We start from the raw sequence: 13,866 nt of genomic DNA, 5'->3' as shown, positions 1-13,866 counted from the left end.
AAAATGGGTTGGACTAACCAATTTTTCCATTCCTATAAATTTCTGGTAGGGTTAGCTAATGATTCGTTTTGCTATATCCTTTTTTATACTAGAGAATAGGTAGTTTTGGTGGATACATTAGCTTATTGTATTAGCTATTTCGAGTGAATTATGAAATGTAGTCTAAAATATTTTTTAATAAGGTTTGAAGTATCCTTAAATACTTCAATTATATTCATTTAATTCTTTCCTTATCAAGTAAAAAATGCTAAAAATAATATTAGAATTGAATGAGAATGCACTTATTAAATTGTTTAAATACATATCCATTCTTTTATTTTAATTATTATTATATTTTGATTTGTTATATATATGTATCGGTACAACATATACTTTTCGATTAGGGAAATACATTTTACTATATCCATCACAATCTCATCGTAATGCTTAACTCAGCTTTGATATCTATATATGTATTTGAATCAACAAAGAATAAATTAATAGGAAGTACAATGGATGTTTAAACCCATTTACGTATTGTATATCCATTTACAAAAATAGATACATATCAATGTACCAACTAAAAAAAATATATCCTATGTACCAACTATAAAATATAACCTTCAAGATACCCTGCATTCTCGGATGCAGCCCATAAAATACAAGATTGCATACATATCACACACACATCATTTGAAGCTATCTGAGGTTTAAGTTTTGAATTCTAGAGTTTGGTAATGCATAAAGTCTGAAAACAAAGGTTGGTGGATGTTTATCCAGATCTATAGTTTCCTTTTGTAGTTGCAACATTTAGCTTATCATGTTCTTGCCTACTCCAAAACGCCTTCATAGAATGCACCCAAATTACTACCACCACTTTGTGTTACCTTTAGCCATGTGTGCAATACTGATATGGTAGCAATGCTGAAACCCTTGCATATATTTCTTTTCCATGGTATGGTACATGTCTGCACCTATCATTCTTAGCACAAAAAATACTCACACAGAGCCTATTATCCTATCTATTCCTATCTCATTCAGCATTTTCTATTACTTATCCGTATCCTAATTCAACTAAGATCTTTTAGACAAGTAATAGGATTAAGACACCAATAAATTCAGTCTTGAATATTTGTTTGTTATCTAGTCTCATGTTTTTAACTACACAATAATACAAATCTCATTTGCATCTGTAGTTTCTCCTTTGTATATGATATTATTTATCTAGTTCTAGATTTCCCACACAGTTGTCATCCACACAAATCGCCAAACTGAATTTTGTTCTAGATTGTGGTGTACACTTCCCTTCCCCAAACCATTTGTAACACTGATTCCAAACTCTCCATGCAAATTTACAAGAAAAAACAGATGTGACTCGTTGTTTTCTCTTTGTGCTCACACATTACAAATAATATGTTGGTGACCATTATTTCCTTTCTCACTAGGTTATTCTTGGTGACTATTTTATTGATAACCAGTCTCCAAGCAAAGTGTTGAGCAGAGAGAAGTGTCCCAACCTCAAATATTTTACTAAATACTTCCAAAAGCAGATTTGACTGAGTATGTTTCTAGTCTCTCATCTGTTCATGCCCACTAGTCTTCCTTATTAGTCTTTAAGTTATGTCCCTATATAACCTCTTCCAGACTTGTTAGGTATGGTAGTTCCCATTCGAATTAGCCTCTTCTCCAGTCCAACTCCCATTCCCATATTCCATTTCCCATTGTTCCATCTTCCATTCGAATTAGCCTCTTCTCCAGTCCAACTACCATTTCCATATCCCATTGTTCCATCTTCCTACCTCTTTAATTGTTGCATATTTCTATTTGGAGTTATTATATATTGTTGGATATCTTTGAAGTAATGGTTCTACTCAAATTCCCCTGCTTTCTATCATACATTTTGCTGAAACCAATCCTCCATTGACGTTTCGTTGGAAGCTTTTCTAATGTCTCTCCACCACCCTCATTCCTTTGTGGAATGACCCCTAATACTAACATCTCTCCAAGTATCATACTTGAACTAAATTATCTCCTTTCATACTCCTCCCTCTCTGTTCCAAACTTCCATCTCCATTTTTCTAGTAGGATTACATTAAATATTTTAATTTATCCTTTACCCTAGCCCTCCCAATTCTTTAGGTTTGCAGACTACCTCCCATTTTACTCATGATATCCTTCTTCCTTCCTATCCCCAAACCCATATGAACTTTCTTTGTATTTTTTATCTCTCCCTTTCAACATTTACATGCATCTTAAGAAAAGATAAGTAAAATAAAAGAAGGTCTGTAATGACATATTTAAGTAGACGAAAGCCCTGCTAAGGACAGATAAGAATTGGCAATATCTATCCATATATCATTCTTTGCAGTAAATTTTACATCTCAATTACACCAATTGATTAATTAGAAAGCAAATTAAGATCCTAAATACAGGTAATGAAACTTGTGTTCTTGATGTAGTTTTTTTTATAGATGAAGTTACATTACATATACTTGTGTAAATCCATACACATGCATGCATGTGTGGCTACAGCAGAGAAGCAGGAGAAGCGTTGTTGTTGGAACCTAACCTAGAGAGAAACTGCATCTGCTTGAGCAGAGGTGCCAGGGTTTCCATGAGCTTTTCGCATGGATGATTGTGAATTCCCTCGTAAGTGGTCACCACGATGCTTGTGTCTTTGGATAACCTTTGCACCTGTTTCTTCACATTGCACGTATGATGCGTGCAACGATAGTAGCTTCTTTATGGTCCAATGCAAAATGAAAATATGTTTATATGCACCATCAATCAGTTATATACAAACAAGTTAATCGTTGTAAAAGTAGTAACAATTCGCTAAATAATGTTCATTTTGGGGTGTGAATATGCCAAGGTCTTCATGATCTATAATAAACTAAATCTAACCATCTTAGATAATTGAATAATTTTTTTGTGAAATGGAAGGATCTATATGATTGCTTATAAGTTATTAGTAATATAAAATCCTTCTATCTAATTAAATCATATATATATATATATATATATTTTTTTTTTCACTAGTTTTTGTTGTACAATTTTTTAAATAAGGAAAAAAATTACCCATTAATACCATGCTAATTATTTTTTCTTCGGTATATAATAAAAGACTAATATCAGTTCACCAAGAAATTAATACCATTCTCTTCGATTAATGTTTATTTTCCTCCTTTGAGTGTAGATTAGATAAGCATAACCGTGCATGCATGCAACGTGAAAGAAAGGTAACTTGGTTTATAACGCACCTGGGATGCATGTTGTTCTTCACGGCTTTCTGCCCATATTTCCTCCAACGATAACCATCATCCAGAATATCATCTGCACTTCGAGTCTGAAACGCAAACCTGGGTCGTGTTGTCTTCTTCATTCTGCCTCCTTTCCTTTTATCTTTATCATTCTTTTCATCCACGTGAGCACCATTTTCTGCCATCAAAGCACAGGACAAGGATGACGAAGACGAGGATGAAGAAGAAGAAGAAGAAGCGTATTCCATGGTGGCCTTGGCATCCCCAAGGAAATTGTTGTGGCCAGAGAAAAGGTTAACCCAGTCTATGTCATCATGCAAGCCTTGAGGTTCCAAAGGGTTTTGCATCATTGACGTGGGAGTGAAAAGGAAGGGTGGAGGGTCTTGGCTTTCCATTGAATGTTACTAGGGAAGGTGAACAAAAACTGAGATTGTTTTGAGGTTGAAAGTTATAAAGCAGAAAGATGGTGGAAGGTAGAAGAGGTTGGACAGCCACTCACAGTCACGTGTATGAAGAAACTGAGAGCATGCATCGGTGATAACGAAAGATATGCATGTTGGTCACGTCTTCTAAATTTGTGTCATAGCATGCATTTACATGAATTAGAGCAGTTGAACAAAAGTAGTTGAAATATAGTTGAGTTTAGCGTTGTGTGCAACATAGGGCACTCACCTGAATTAACTGAGAATAAGGGTTTTGTTTCTATCTCGATGTTTTAACCATATGCCATCTGCTTGGGAGATGTTAATTTTTCTCCAATTCCCAAAATGTTGAAATCATGTGCTGTTTACCAACCAAAGGATTTGACCACTTTGCATTGACACTTTTGATGCTATCATTTTAAAATACATGATGTTGTGAAGATGTCATACTAGCAAAAAACATACATTTTAAAATGCTCGATGTACACTTATTGAGCAAACAAAAGATAAAAAAAAATGATGAATGTTGTAGAAAGAAAAGAATAAAAAATATATAAAAATAAGAACTAAAAGATATTAAAATTGAAAAAACTCGATGATGTGATGTGATTCTAAATTAAGAAAACTTTCAATTTATGTATTATAAGTTCATTGACTTCAAGCTTACATTTATCATTCATTATAAAAAAATATTACATTTATTTATGGAATTTTTTTGTAAAAAATGAGAATTTTTTTGTTGATAATAAGAAATTGTCTACCGTTAATATTAATAATATTGATAATACCGTTAATATTAAAATAATATTAATATTATTATTATTAAAAATAATATAATTAATATTAATTACAATTTTAATAGTATTAATAAAAATATTAATATTAATTACATTATTAATGATATTTATAAAAGTATAAATACTAGTAACAATAATAATATTAATACTTATTACTAGTATTATTAATAATAAATCAGTAATAATATTATTAGTAGTACTATTAATAAAATATTATCCATATATAGATTCGTAGAAATTAATGTCTTCGAATGGTAATATTAAAACTATTAATAATGATAACAATACTATTAGTGATAGTATTAACATTAATATTCATAATATTAACAAAAAATAATAATAATATTAATATTTATTATTATTATTAATAATTAATATTATCTATAAATATAAATTTGTATGTAAATTTACCTAATAATAAAAAATTGTAAGTATAAACTTTTCTACTATGTAGGTAATACCTATATATATATGCATAACACACTAATAATAACAATAATATTTATAATAATAATTATAAAATTAGTAATTATATGAATAACATTAATTATAATATAAGTAATATTAATAATAATAATACTAATATTTATTATTATTCACGCACATATAGTAGATATGTAGGTATTATTTACGAAATTAGGTATATGTAATACCTATATAATAATAATAATGATGATATTATTATTATTATTTCTATCACTATTAATAATATTATTAATAATAATTAATAAGTAATAATTTGTATGTAGTATTGAATTGATTAGAAAATACAAATTTGTAAATAATAATTTATATGTAATGTTGAATTTATTTATAGATAAAAATATGTAGATAATGATTCATGAATAATTTTTAATTTTTTTTCTCCGATTACAATTTCTTTAGATCGACAAAATGAATGATAAGTTTGGATTAACTTTTTTTATAAATACTTTTAGATAATTATTAATATTTTGTGTAGAAGTAAACATTTTCCTGTGATGGAAAGAAGTTAATGAGTGTATAATACCATATTTAAAGCATAAAGAATTATAAAAGTATAAAGAAGTCAGCCCATGCTTTCAGGACCAAAGATAAGGGGAAATTTCTTGTTAAGAAGAAAAAGAAAGTGTTGATTTGGACTCCAAAACAATACAAGTTGGTGAACTAATAAGATATTCAAATACAAACCACAACAAAATCGAAAATATTCAAAACGTAACAATCACCACCTATAACCTGTTTACAACAGTACAGCTACAAGAACTTCGATCATTGTTTTTTATGCTTCTGTGATTCATGACACATAGTCCAAATCCCCTCAAAGTAACATAATTTTCATAAGAAAAATTTTGTAACATTCTTTGGGTTTCACTTCACTCATGGACACGCAAAGTTTTGGAAATATAAAAAAAATAGACATTCACTAATTTTTTCTTTAAATTGTTTTTAATGAGTTTTGACTTAATTTTTATATTTATTTATAATTTTTTAATAATATTATTTTTCATACGATAATGGTTGAATCCTCAAGTCTAATTGATATGTTAAGTTTTATAATAATGTATAAGATGATAGTTTATATCTTCTCTAGTATAAATCATTTACTTATTTTTATTAGTCAACAACATAATGAACCCTGTTTATTTTAATCTCCAAATAACAATCACCAAATTATTTATTCCCAAATCATTATTTTCAAAGTATTGTATGTTGGCTTTTAAGAACTGGGTCATGTTTTTAAACTTTAAACTTCAAAAGTGAGACATAATGACATATGGGCTTTATCTATGATTTGATTTGGCTTCACAGCAGAAGATTTTTTTTCAAAACCAGAAATGATAACATCCAAGTTGATGGAATCATTCACCTATGAAGTGGGAGTTGGATATAATTGTTCTCTTTAGATGGATTTTTCAATTTGACATATTTATTTGTATCTCCCTTTTATTGAAGCATTGCCTGTATCAACACCAATCACTATGCTTAGTAGAACTTAACATTGCTTTCAATTGATGAAATTGAAGTTCAGGGTCCAAGAAGTAATTTAAATTTTTAGAAACTGCAGTGAAATGGAAAACAATATTGCTGGAGATAATTATTAATTTCACCTCTCAATGTTGGGGAATTTATTGTATAGAGAGAGATTGAACATATTGCCATTATTATGGGGTTAAGGGCTCCTTCCTTTGCCTATTTAAGCTGAATTACTTTTGTTTCTGCTCACAAAATATATAGTTGGCCTCAAAACTACTCTATTTGTAATTTTGTTGCCAACTATTCCTTGTTGCTTTTTTTATCTATTCTTTTCCTGGCCTATCAAAGATACATGATCAGCCTGTTTGTTTTTTTTTATAGATAGTGCCAAATATATCAGCAAAGATTAAATGAATTAATTTTTTTTTATAGATTGTAACCCTTTTACATAATATTAATCTATTTTTCTAAAAAGTTATCTAACTTGTAAAGATCAACACATATGTTTGGTTCCCAAAACAATGCAGAAAAACTGCAATTCTCCTGCACTGTAGATAACAAAAAACAACACATTATGTAGCAAAAGAACAAAAATTCAGCATTTTATAGGATCCCTCTTAGCAGCTGATATTCTTTTTCCAACACCTCAAGCTTATCCTGTCCATGACCTTAACATGAGTATCATTGGAACTGCATGCAGTATGTGCTTGCACCTATGCTCACAGTGATGCTTCTGCTACGCCCCTCTGCTGCAGTCATAGTTGTTCAAAATTCCTTCTATTTCCTTCCTCCAAGCTTCCTTCCTGTAGCTGCCTCAAACATCTTCCAGAAGCCATTACACGTTAGAAAAGTGATAGTGGGCAATGATGGCTGCATACTCAAATGAGTTTTCTGCAGCTGCTTTCTCTGCTTTAACGCTGCCAAACTTCAGTCTTGGCTTTATAATTTTTCCTTACTACTCTTATAGGCAGAGTCTAGTCCCTGCTACACAATTTGTTAAAAAACTGAGCCAAACAATCCTAATACTTACTGTCACAAAATGTAGCCTAGCCTAAAAATTCCTCTCCCACTACCACACCACTCCATGCCATTCTCCTCTCCTACCACCGCTTCCTTTTTCCACAGCTTACATGTTCACCACAACATCACCCCAGTCATCATCTATAAGAACTTTAAGTTCCTAAGGAGTGTAGACAATTTAAAGGATAAAGCAAAGCACCCGATCACAATAGGAAAAATTGAAGTTCTTTACTCTCCTCTTCATCCATGACCATCATACTTGTAGTTGTACCAAGCTAAATTGTGTGAAATTCATTATCTAGTGGATGGAGGATTTTGAGACATTCCGAGCAGCAACAAGTTCAGATCAGTCATACACATCAACTTTAACTCTAAGCCTCTCTCCTGTGCTAGATGAATTCTATGACAATTTGAAATCCGTCGGAGTTTCTGCAGTTTCTGGTGTAGGAATGGAAGCCTTCTTTAAGGTTGTTGAAGTCAATGCAGAGGAATACATGGAAACCTACAAGTATTGTCTTATTTTCATTATTAGGTTACTATTGATTTAGCATATACAACAGGGTGTGATGAGGATGAAGACGAGGAGGTTAATAAGTTCGGCTTTTGATGGGATTAATCACCCGTCGGACTGTATAAGAGTTTGTATTGCGCGTTTTTCACTTTCATTTGGTGTACATGTATACAACCTTAAAAGTTTGATTACCAATTCTTTAACCGGTTTATTTCATATAGTTTAATTTGCTCTGTTTATTTCGTTAATGTTTTTGCAATGCTTGCAAAGATAGTTGTTGGAGATCCCACATCGATTAGAGATAAGGACATTTCATTGTATATAAGTGGGTGCAATCCTCACCTTATCGAGCCGGTTTTATGGGGTTGAGTTAGGTTTAAAGTCCACCTTGTAATATGGTATCAGAGCCATTTCGAGCCTATCCTAACGAGTATTTGTTGGGCTTATCAGGCCACCCGCTATCGGGCCACTATCGGACCACCCATAATATGTTATCCCACGCACGAGCTTCTATCTATCACTCTCGGCGTGAGGGGGGTGTGTTATTTTTGTATTTATAAATGACTTGAACATTTGCTTCGCCAGAAATCTGTAGTGATTTTGTCTTGTGTGAGTGTGACAAGGGAAGGGGTTCTTATAGTCATTTCCACATCCAACAAAACCTGAGTAATATTTTCTTTTTCACAATTTAACTGGTTCATAATTACTATGTTACAGCTTCTTGCTGATTGACACACTCATTGATCAATGTTTGTAATTGACACTTAAAATATAATGTCTCAGGTGAATAATTGAACATGTGCATATGGTCTTGCTGTGTTTGTTTACTCCATTAATCACAACTAAACTATGTAAAATATTTTCTATTATCTTCTATTTGATTTCACTTTACAATTTTATAAAGTATGAATTTTGAAACTCAAGAGCTACAGTAAAATGCTAGATGTTTAAAATAAATTGCTTTAGGGTAGGAAGAGATACATATAGTTATTAAATTCCATAATTTAGGGATGATCAGGACACCATGCTTGTAGCCACAATTTGAAAACGATGGTCATTTCACTTTAGAAGTATGTTGCATAATTGACCAAAATGCATTAAGCTGCTTCCAACTGCATACGGGGTATTATTCAATTTGTGTTTCTCTTCCAACATTCTGACGTTTTACCTCAACTAAAACATTTTTCTTTGGTTTTACTTGACAGGCAATCTCTGTAATGGCCAAGACTGGGTTTGCAGAGCTTATTGATTTCAACCCAATTCGTGCAACAGATGTGCAACTTCCTACTGGTGGGAGTTTTGTGATAGCTCATTCTCTGGCAGAGTCTCAGAAGGCTGTTACTGCTGCGACAAATTATAACAATAGGGTTCTTGAATGCCGTTTGGCTTCTGTGAGTATATTCCAATCTTGTACCCTCTCCTTAATTACTGTTTCTTGAGCAAAATATCTTTACCACACTATTTTATATAACCTCTCAGGGTATATTTATTGGATGCAAATGCCTAAGAAGTTTGGTAAAGTCCTTTATGACTTCATGTAAACTACCAAAACCTCTTGTTGTCACCATTAAACTCATAGTCGCTTTGATTAGTCAACTAGATTTAACTTGTTTAATTTCTTTCATATGCTGAAGTCTGAACATTATTTTACCCATTTTTATTATTGAATTGAACAAGGAAAAACCTGTTCATTACATGTTGGACTTAATCATTAATGTGTATGTGCACGCATCAAAGTCTAGTTGCTTCATGTTGGACTTATTCATTACATGTCTATGTGCACTCAAAAACCTGTTTCTTATATTTATTAACTAAAAATTACTGTTGTGAAAATTTTCAGATTGTCCTAATGGATCCAAAAGAGGCAATGTCAAAAGTGAGCACATTGTCTGATGTTGAAGGTTTATGTGTATCATTTGCTGCTGTTCATAACTCATCTGATCCTGTACATGCTGTAAACGTAATTGAACCTGGTATGATGTCATCCTTAGAATTGGCCTTGGATGACACTATTTTTTTATTTCAGGAACATTTTATTTCACTTAACGGATTTCTTTGAATTTTAATTTTTTTTTTCTGCGTTCATACAAATCTCAATCCTGTTATAACTGTTATAAAAACTTTTCATTTGGTGCAGGAATATTTGAAAGAAGAACCATATACCGCTGAAGAAATTGAAGAAGTTACTGAGGAAAAGCTGACCACATTTTTGAGCAACAATGCAGTTTATTTAGAAGTCTTAAAAGTTGCAAAGCAATACAAGTTACATCCGGTGTTTTTAAGCTTCATTATCTAATTTACTCGCACTTGTTTAGAAGGTTTTTTTTTTTATGACATACTGCAATTACGAAATATCAAATAATTTTGTGCTTTTGTATTTCATCAGCCAATAAGAATTTCCATCGAATCAAAATTATTAACAGCCAATGTATTATCCCTTTTATACACTGTTGTTTATTTGACACATTTTGTTTCTAGAGAGCTGCTCATGTGTATTCAGAAGCCAAGAGGGTACATGCTTTTAAGGATGTCGTATCTTCAAATCTAAGGTGAGTGTTTTGGACTCTACACTATACAGTTGGTCTTTAATGTGAGTTGGATGAGTACCACTCTAAATTTCTTCCAACTAGTTTGTCTTTATTTTCATATAAAAATGCCTCGGGGACTAATCTCATCAGTTTGCAACTTTGCATGTATTGTTATTCTTTTGTAAGTGAGCTATAGATTACTTTTATGTAACTACTGCATTTTTTCAGCGACGAGGACAAGCTGAAGAGGCTTGGTGACCTTATGAACGAGAGTCACCATAGCTGCAGCGTTTTATGAGTGCAGGTACTAAAATAGAGTATTGTGTCTTAGTTGAATAATGTATGCATTATCAATTGTTTGGTTTCTCTGGATGTATGTATGCAATATTTTCCAATATATTTTCCAACCTTAAAAGCTATGTAGCACAAACACGGACAAAAATACGGAAATACGTATAATCTCTAAAATTAGAACACAGGAACACTGATATATATATATATATATATATATATATTATAATTATGAATTATATAAATTGTTAATAAAGATTTATGTGGATAAGTATCTTTCAGATTTGTTTTTTGAGCAAAAAGATGTTTTTCATGACAGGTTTAAAAAGATTTGTTTTTTATTTTTATAATCATAATAAAAATTTATACAATTAATGTATTTTTCTTTTTTAAAATTGTGTTAGAACCATACTATAATTGTTAGAAATTTAAAAAATATTTTTTGAATTGTACAATTTAAGAATAGGCATCCTACAAGTGTCATACGAGTGTCATGTTCGATACGAGTATCCGACATCGACACACTATTTAAGAGGAGTGTCTGAGCTTAACAAATATGTTATTGTAAGATGTAGTTTCCTTTTTCGGCAAATAAAGTTGATATTTTCTTTTATCCATGGAATCAGCTGTGAAGAACTTGTAAATATTTGCCGTAACAATGGTGCTCTTGGGGCTAGGCTTACTGGAGCTGGATGGGGTGGTTATGCAGTTTGCTTTGGTGAAGGAGAACACAGTTCCACAATTTATCCTTACTTTACAGGTTTATTTAAATATTACACTTAACAATCCTAATTAATCATTGGAGACCTGGTATTTACAGGCAGTGAATGCTGAATTTTATATCCATTACAGGAATGTTTCTACCAGTCTAGGATAGACAAGGGTGTTATTAAGAAGACCAATATATGTATTTGCTTCCAAGCCATCAAGTGGTGCTGCTATATTAAAGTTTTAGTATATTTTTCACTCACTTCCCTTATGATGGCTGAGCGGAAACCTTTTCCCCTTAAAAATATAAACACATGCAATTTCAGATGGATGGAGTAAAATATTAAATGGTACCCTATTTTCGTCGTTAATTTATTTTAGTTGACACAAAACAGTAATGACATTGCCGAATGACTTTGAAGTTATCTTCTGTAATTGATAAATAAATGTGTAAACATCCAAGTAGTTGCCACGATTAGGTAAATGGTCAAAATCCTTACTGTTCTTCAAATAAATTACTTGATGTTCATACCGGAAATGGACTGTGTAAGAGTTTGTATAGCACGCTTTTCACCTTCATTCATTTGTTGTACATGTATACAACCTTAAAAGTTTGATTACCAATTATTTAACCGGTTTATTTCATATAGTTTCATTTGCTCTAGGTTTATTTCGTTAATGTTTTTGCAATGCTTGCAGAGATAGTTGTGTTTGATTTTGATGCAACTTGTTTTTTATTTATAAAAGGCTTGAACATTTGCTTCGCCAGAAATCCGTAGTGATTTTGTCTTGTGTGACAAAGGAAGGGGTTCTTGTAGTCATTTCCACATCCAACCAACCTAAGTAATATTTTCTCTTTTCACAATTTAACTGGTAGTTTTTGTTTGAAATATAACTCTATACAATGGAAATTTGGGCCACATGAGTATATATGTACTTGTGTTATTCTGTATTTTTATTCTTTCTAAATAAGTATAAATTATAACAATCAATTTTTTTTTTAGAAAAGATGATTTTAAAGAATTGTCTTATCACCCGGTAAAAACTATAATTGATAGTTAGAGCTTAACTTATTTTATCTAAGAGTATAACAATCTAAATGTTATAGTTTTATTCAATTGTGATTTAACTCGATATTTGTTAGAAAACTATTCATGTCACTTGCAATAACCTTTTCTTGAGGAGTTATCCCTTTAGGAATCAAACTTTTTTATTGTGATTCAGTACAACCTGCAACAATTCTCTGAACTATTGTTTCATTGGAAATTAAACTCATGATTTTAGATCTAATAACAATAATTGGATCAGACGTTTATCAGTAGATATATAAAAAATTATAACTAATAATTATAACACATCTTTTTACTTAAAGAGTATAATAGTTAAAGTGTCATGATTCATTATGAGACAATTAATACTATCTCCTACAAATAAATATTATATATAGTTTTTTAATTTAATGTTATATAGTTTTTTAGTTTTATTCTGAACATGTTGCAAGAGTAAGGAAACTAAAGAGAACATCTACAAAGTCTCCACTCCACTTGCTTTCACCACAATTAAATGATTTTTTGGTTGTCCACCCTATATCTCAAAGGGGTTGTTACCTCTTTGTTTGAAGTCATGACCGAAACATAAAACTAAAGAATATTAACAAATTAAGTAAAAATAAAATATGTATGATTTTAATAAGATTTTTGATACCTCATCTGTTGCTCGGGTTCTGACACTTCCCTACATGATATGTTTAAGAATTATACTTGTGCGTATATTTTTAAGGGATAAGCAAAGATGATGAGAGAGTTGTGTATGCTCTTGGAATTAAGGAAGCTGGCAAGAAAAAGGTATAGTTTGTTTTTTTCAAAATTCCAAACCAAATCCAACTCACGAGATGCTTTACAATTTGAAAGTTCACAAATTTGTAAAAGCAAACTCAGTTCAGTTTTCCAGATTCAATTTCTTTTGGATTAAATTAGATTTTTAAAAGTTGTTCTGAATTAGAAAGAGATAAATTGTGTCTAACTCATTCAACCCACTCTCCCATGAACTCACTCAACATAGATGAAAGAAGTTGTTTTTATTCCTTTTTCTGGAAGAATAAGAGAAGAAATAATTGATCCAGTAGTAATAAAAGAGTCCAAACCAGAGTTTTCTATACAATTTTAGAACTAATGCTACAAAAATTAAGAGTAACACTACAACTAAATCTCTCAAGAAACAAAGGAAAAAATTGAGTAACAACGGCAAAACCAACTTGTAAAGGCTTTGTTCAGGGTGCAAGAATAAAACCCCACATGTTTAATTATCATAAAAAAAATACATTGCTTTTAGAGAGAGGTTGAAAGAGAGAAAAATGGAAAGATGATAAGCAAAGATTGATTGAGAAATGGAAAA

The 13,866-nt window shown here is 31.2% G+C and overlaps 1 protein-coding gene and 1 pseudogene across 1 annotated transcript; one reads left to right on the top strand and one right to left on the bottom strand.

Moving 5' to 3' along the window:
• Positions 1-2,294: 2,294 nt before the first annotated feature.
• LOC137818846 (probable WRKY transcription factor 24) lies at positions 2,295-3,663 on the bottom strand. Its single transcript, XM_068622475.1, has 2 exons — positions 3,240-3,663; positions 2,295-2,719 (listed from the first exon to the last, which is right to left on the bottom strand). The coding sequence occupies exons 1-2, from the start codon at positions 3,632-3,634 to the stop codon at positions 2,506-2,508; spliced, it is 609 nt and encodes a 202-aa protein (XP_068478576.1). The 5' UTR covers positions 3,635-3,663; the 3' UTR covers positions 2,295-2,505.
• Positions 3,664-9,794: 6,131 nt separating this feature from the next.
• Positions 9,795-11,719, top strand: LOC137818910 (galactokinase-like; annotated as a pseudogene).
• The last annotated feature ends 2,147 nt before the right edge of the window (positions 11,720-13,866 follow it).

The sequence above is a fragment of the Phaseolus vulgaris genome, chromosome 10 (genome assembly GCF_000499845.2).
Source record: "Phaseolus vulgaris cultivar G19833 chromosome 10, P. vulgaris v2.0, whole genome shotgun sequence".
Lineage (NCBI taxonomy): Eukaryota > Viridiplantae > Streptophyta > Magnoliopsida > Fabales > Fabaceae > Phaseolus > Phaseolus vulgaris.
Note: the sequence above shows the minus strand (reverse complement) of the source record. Positions and strands in the feature narration are given on the sequence as shown.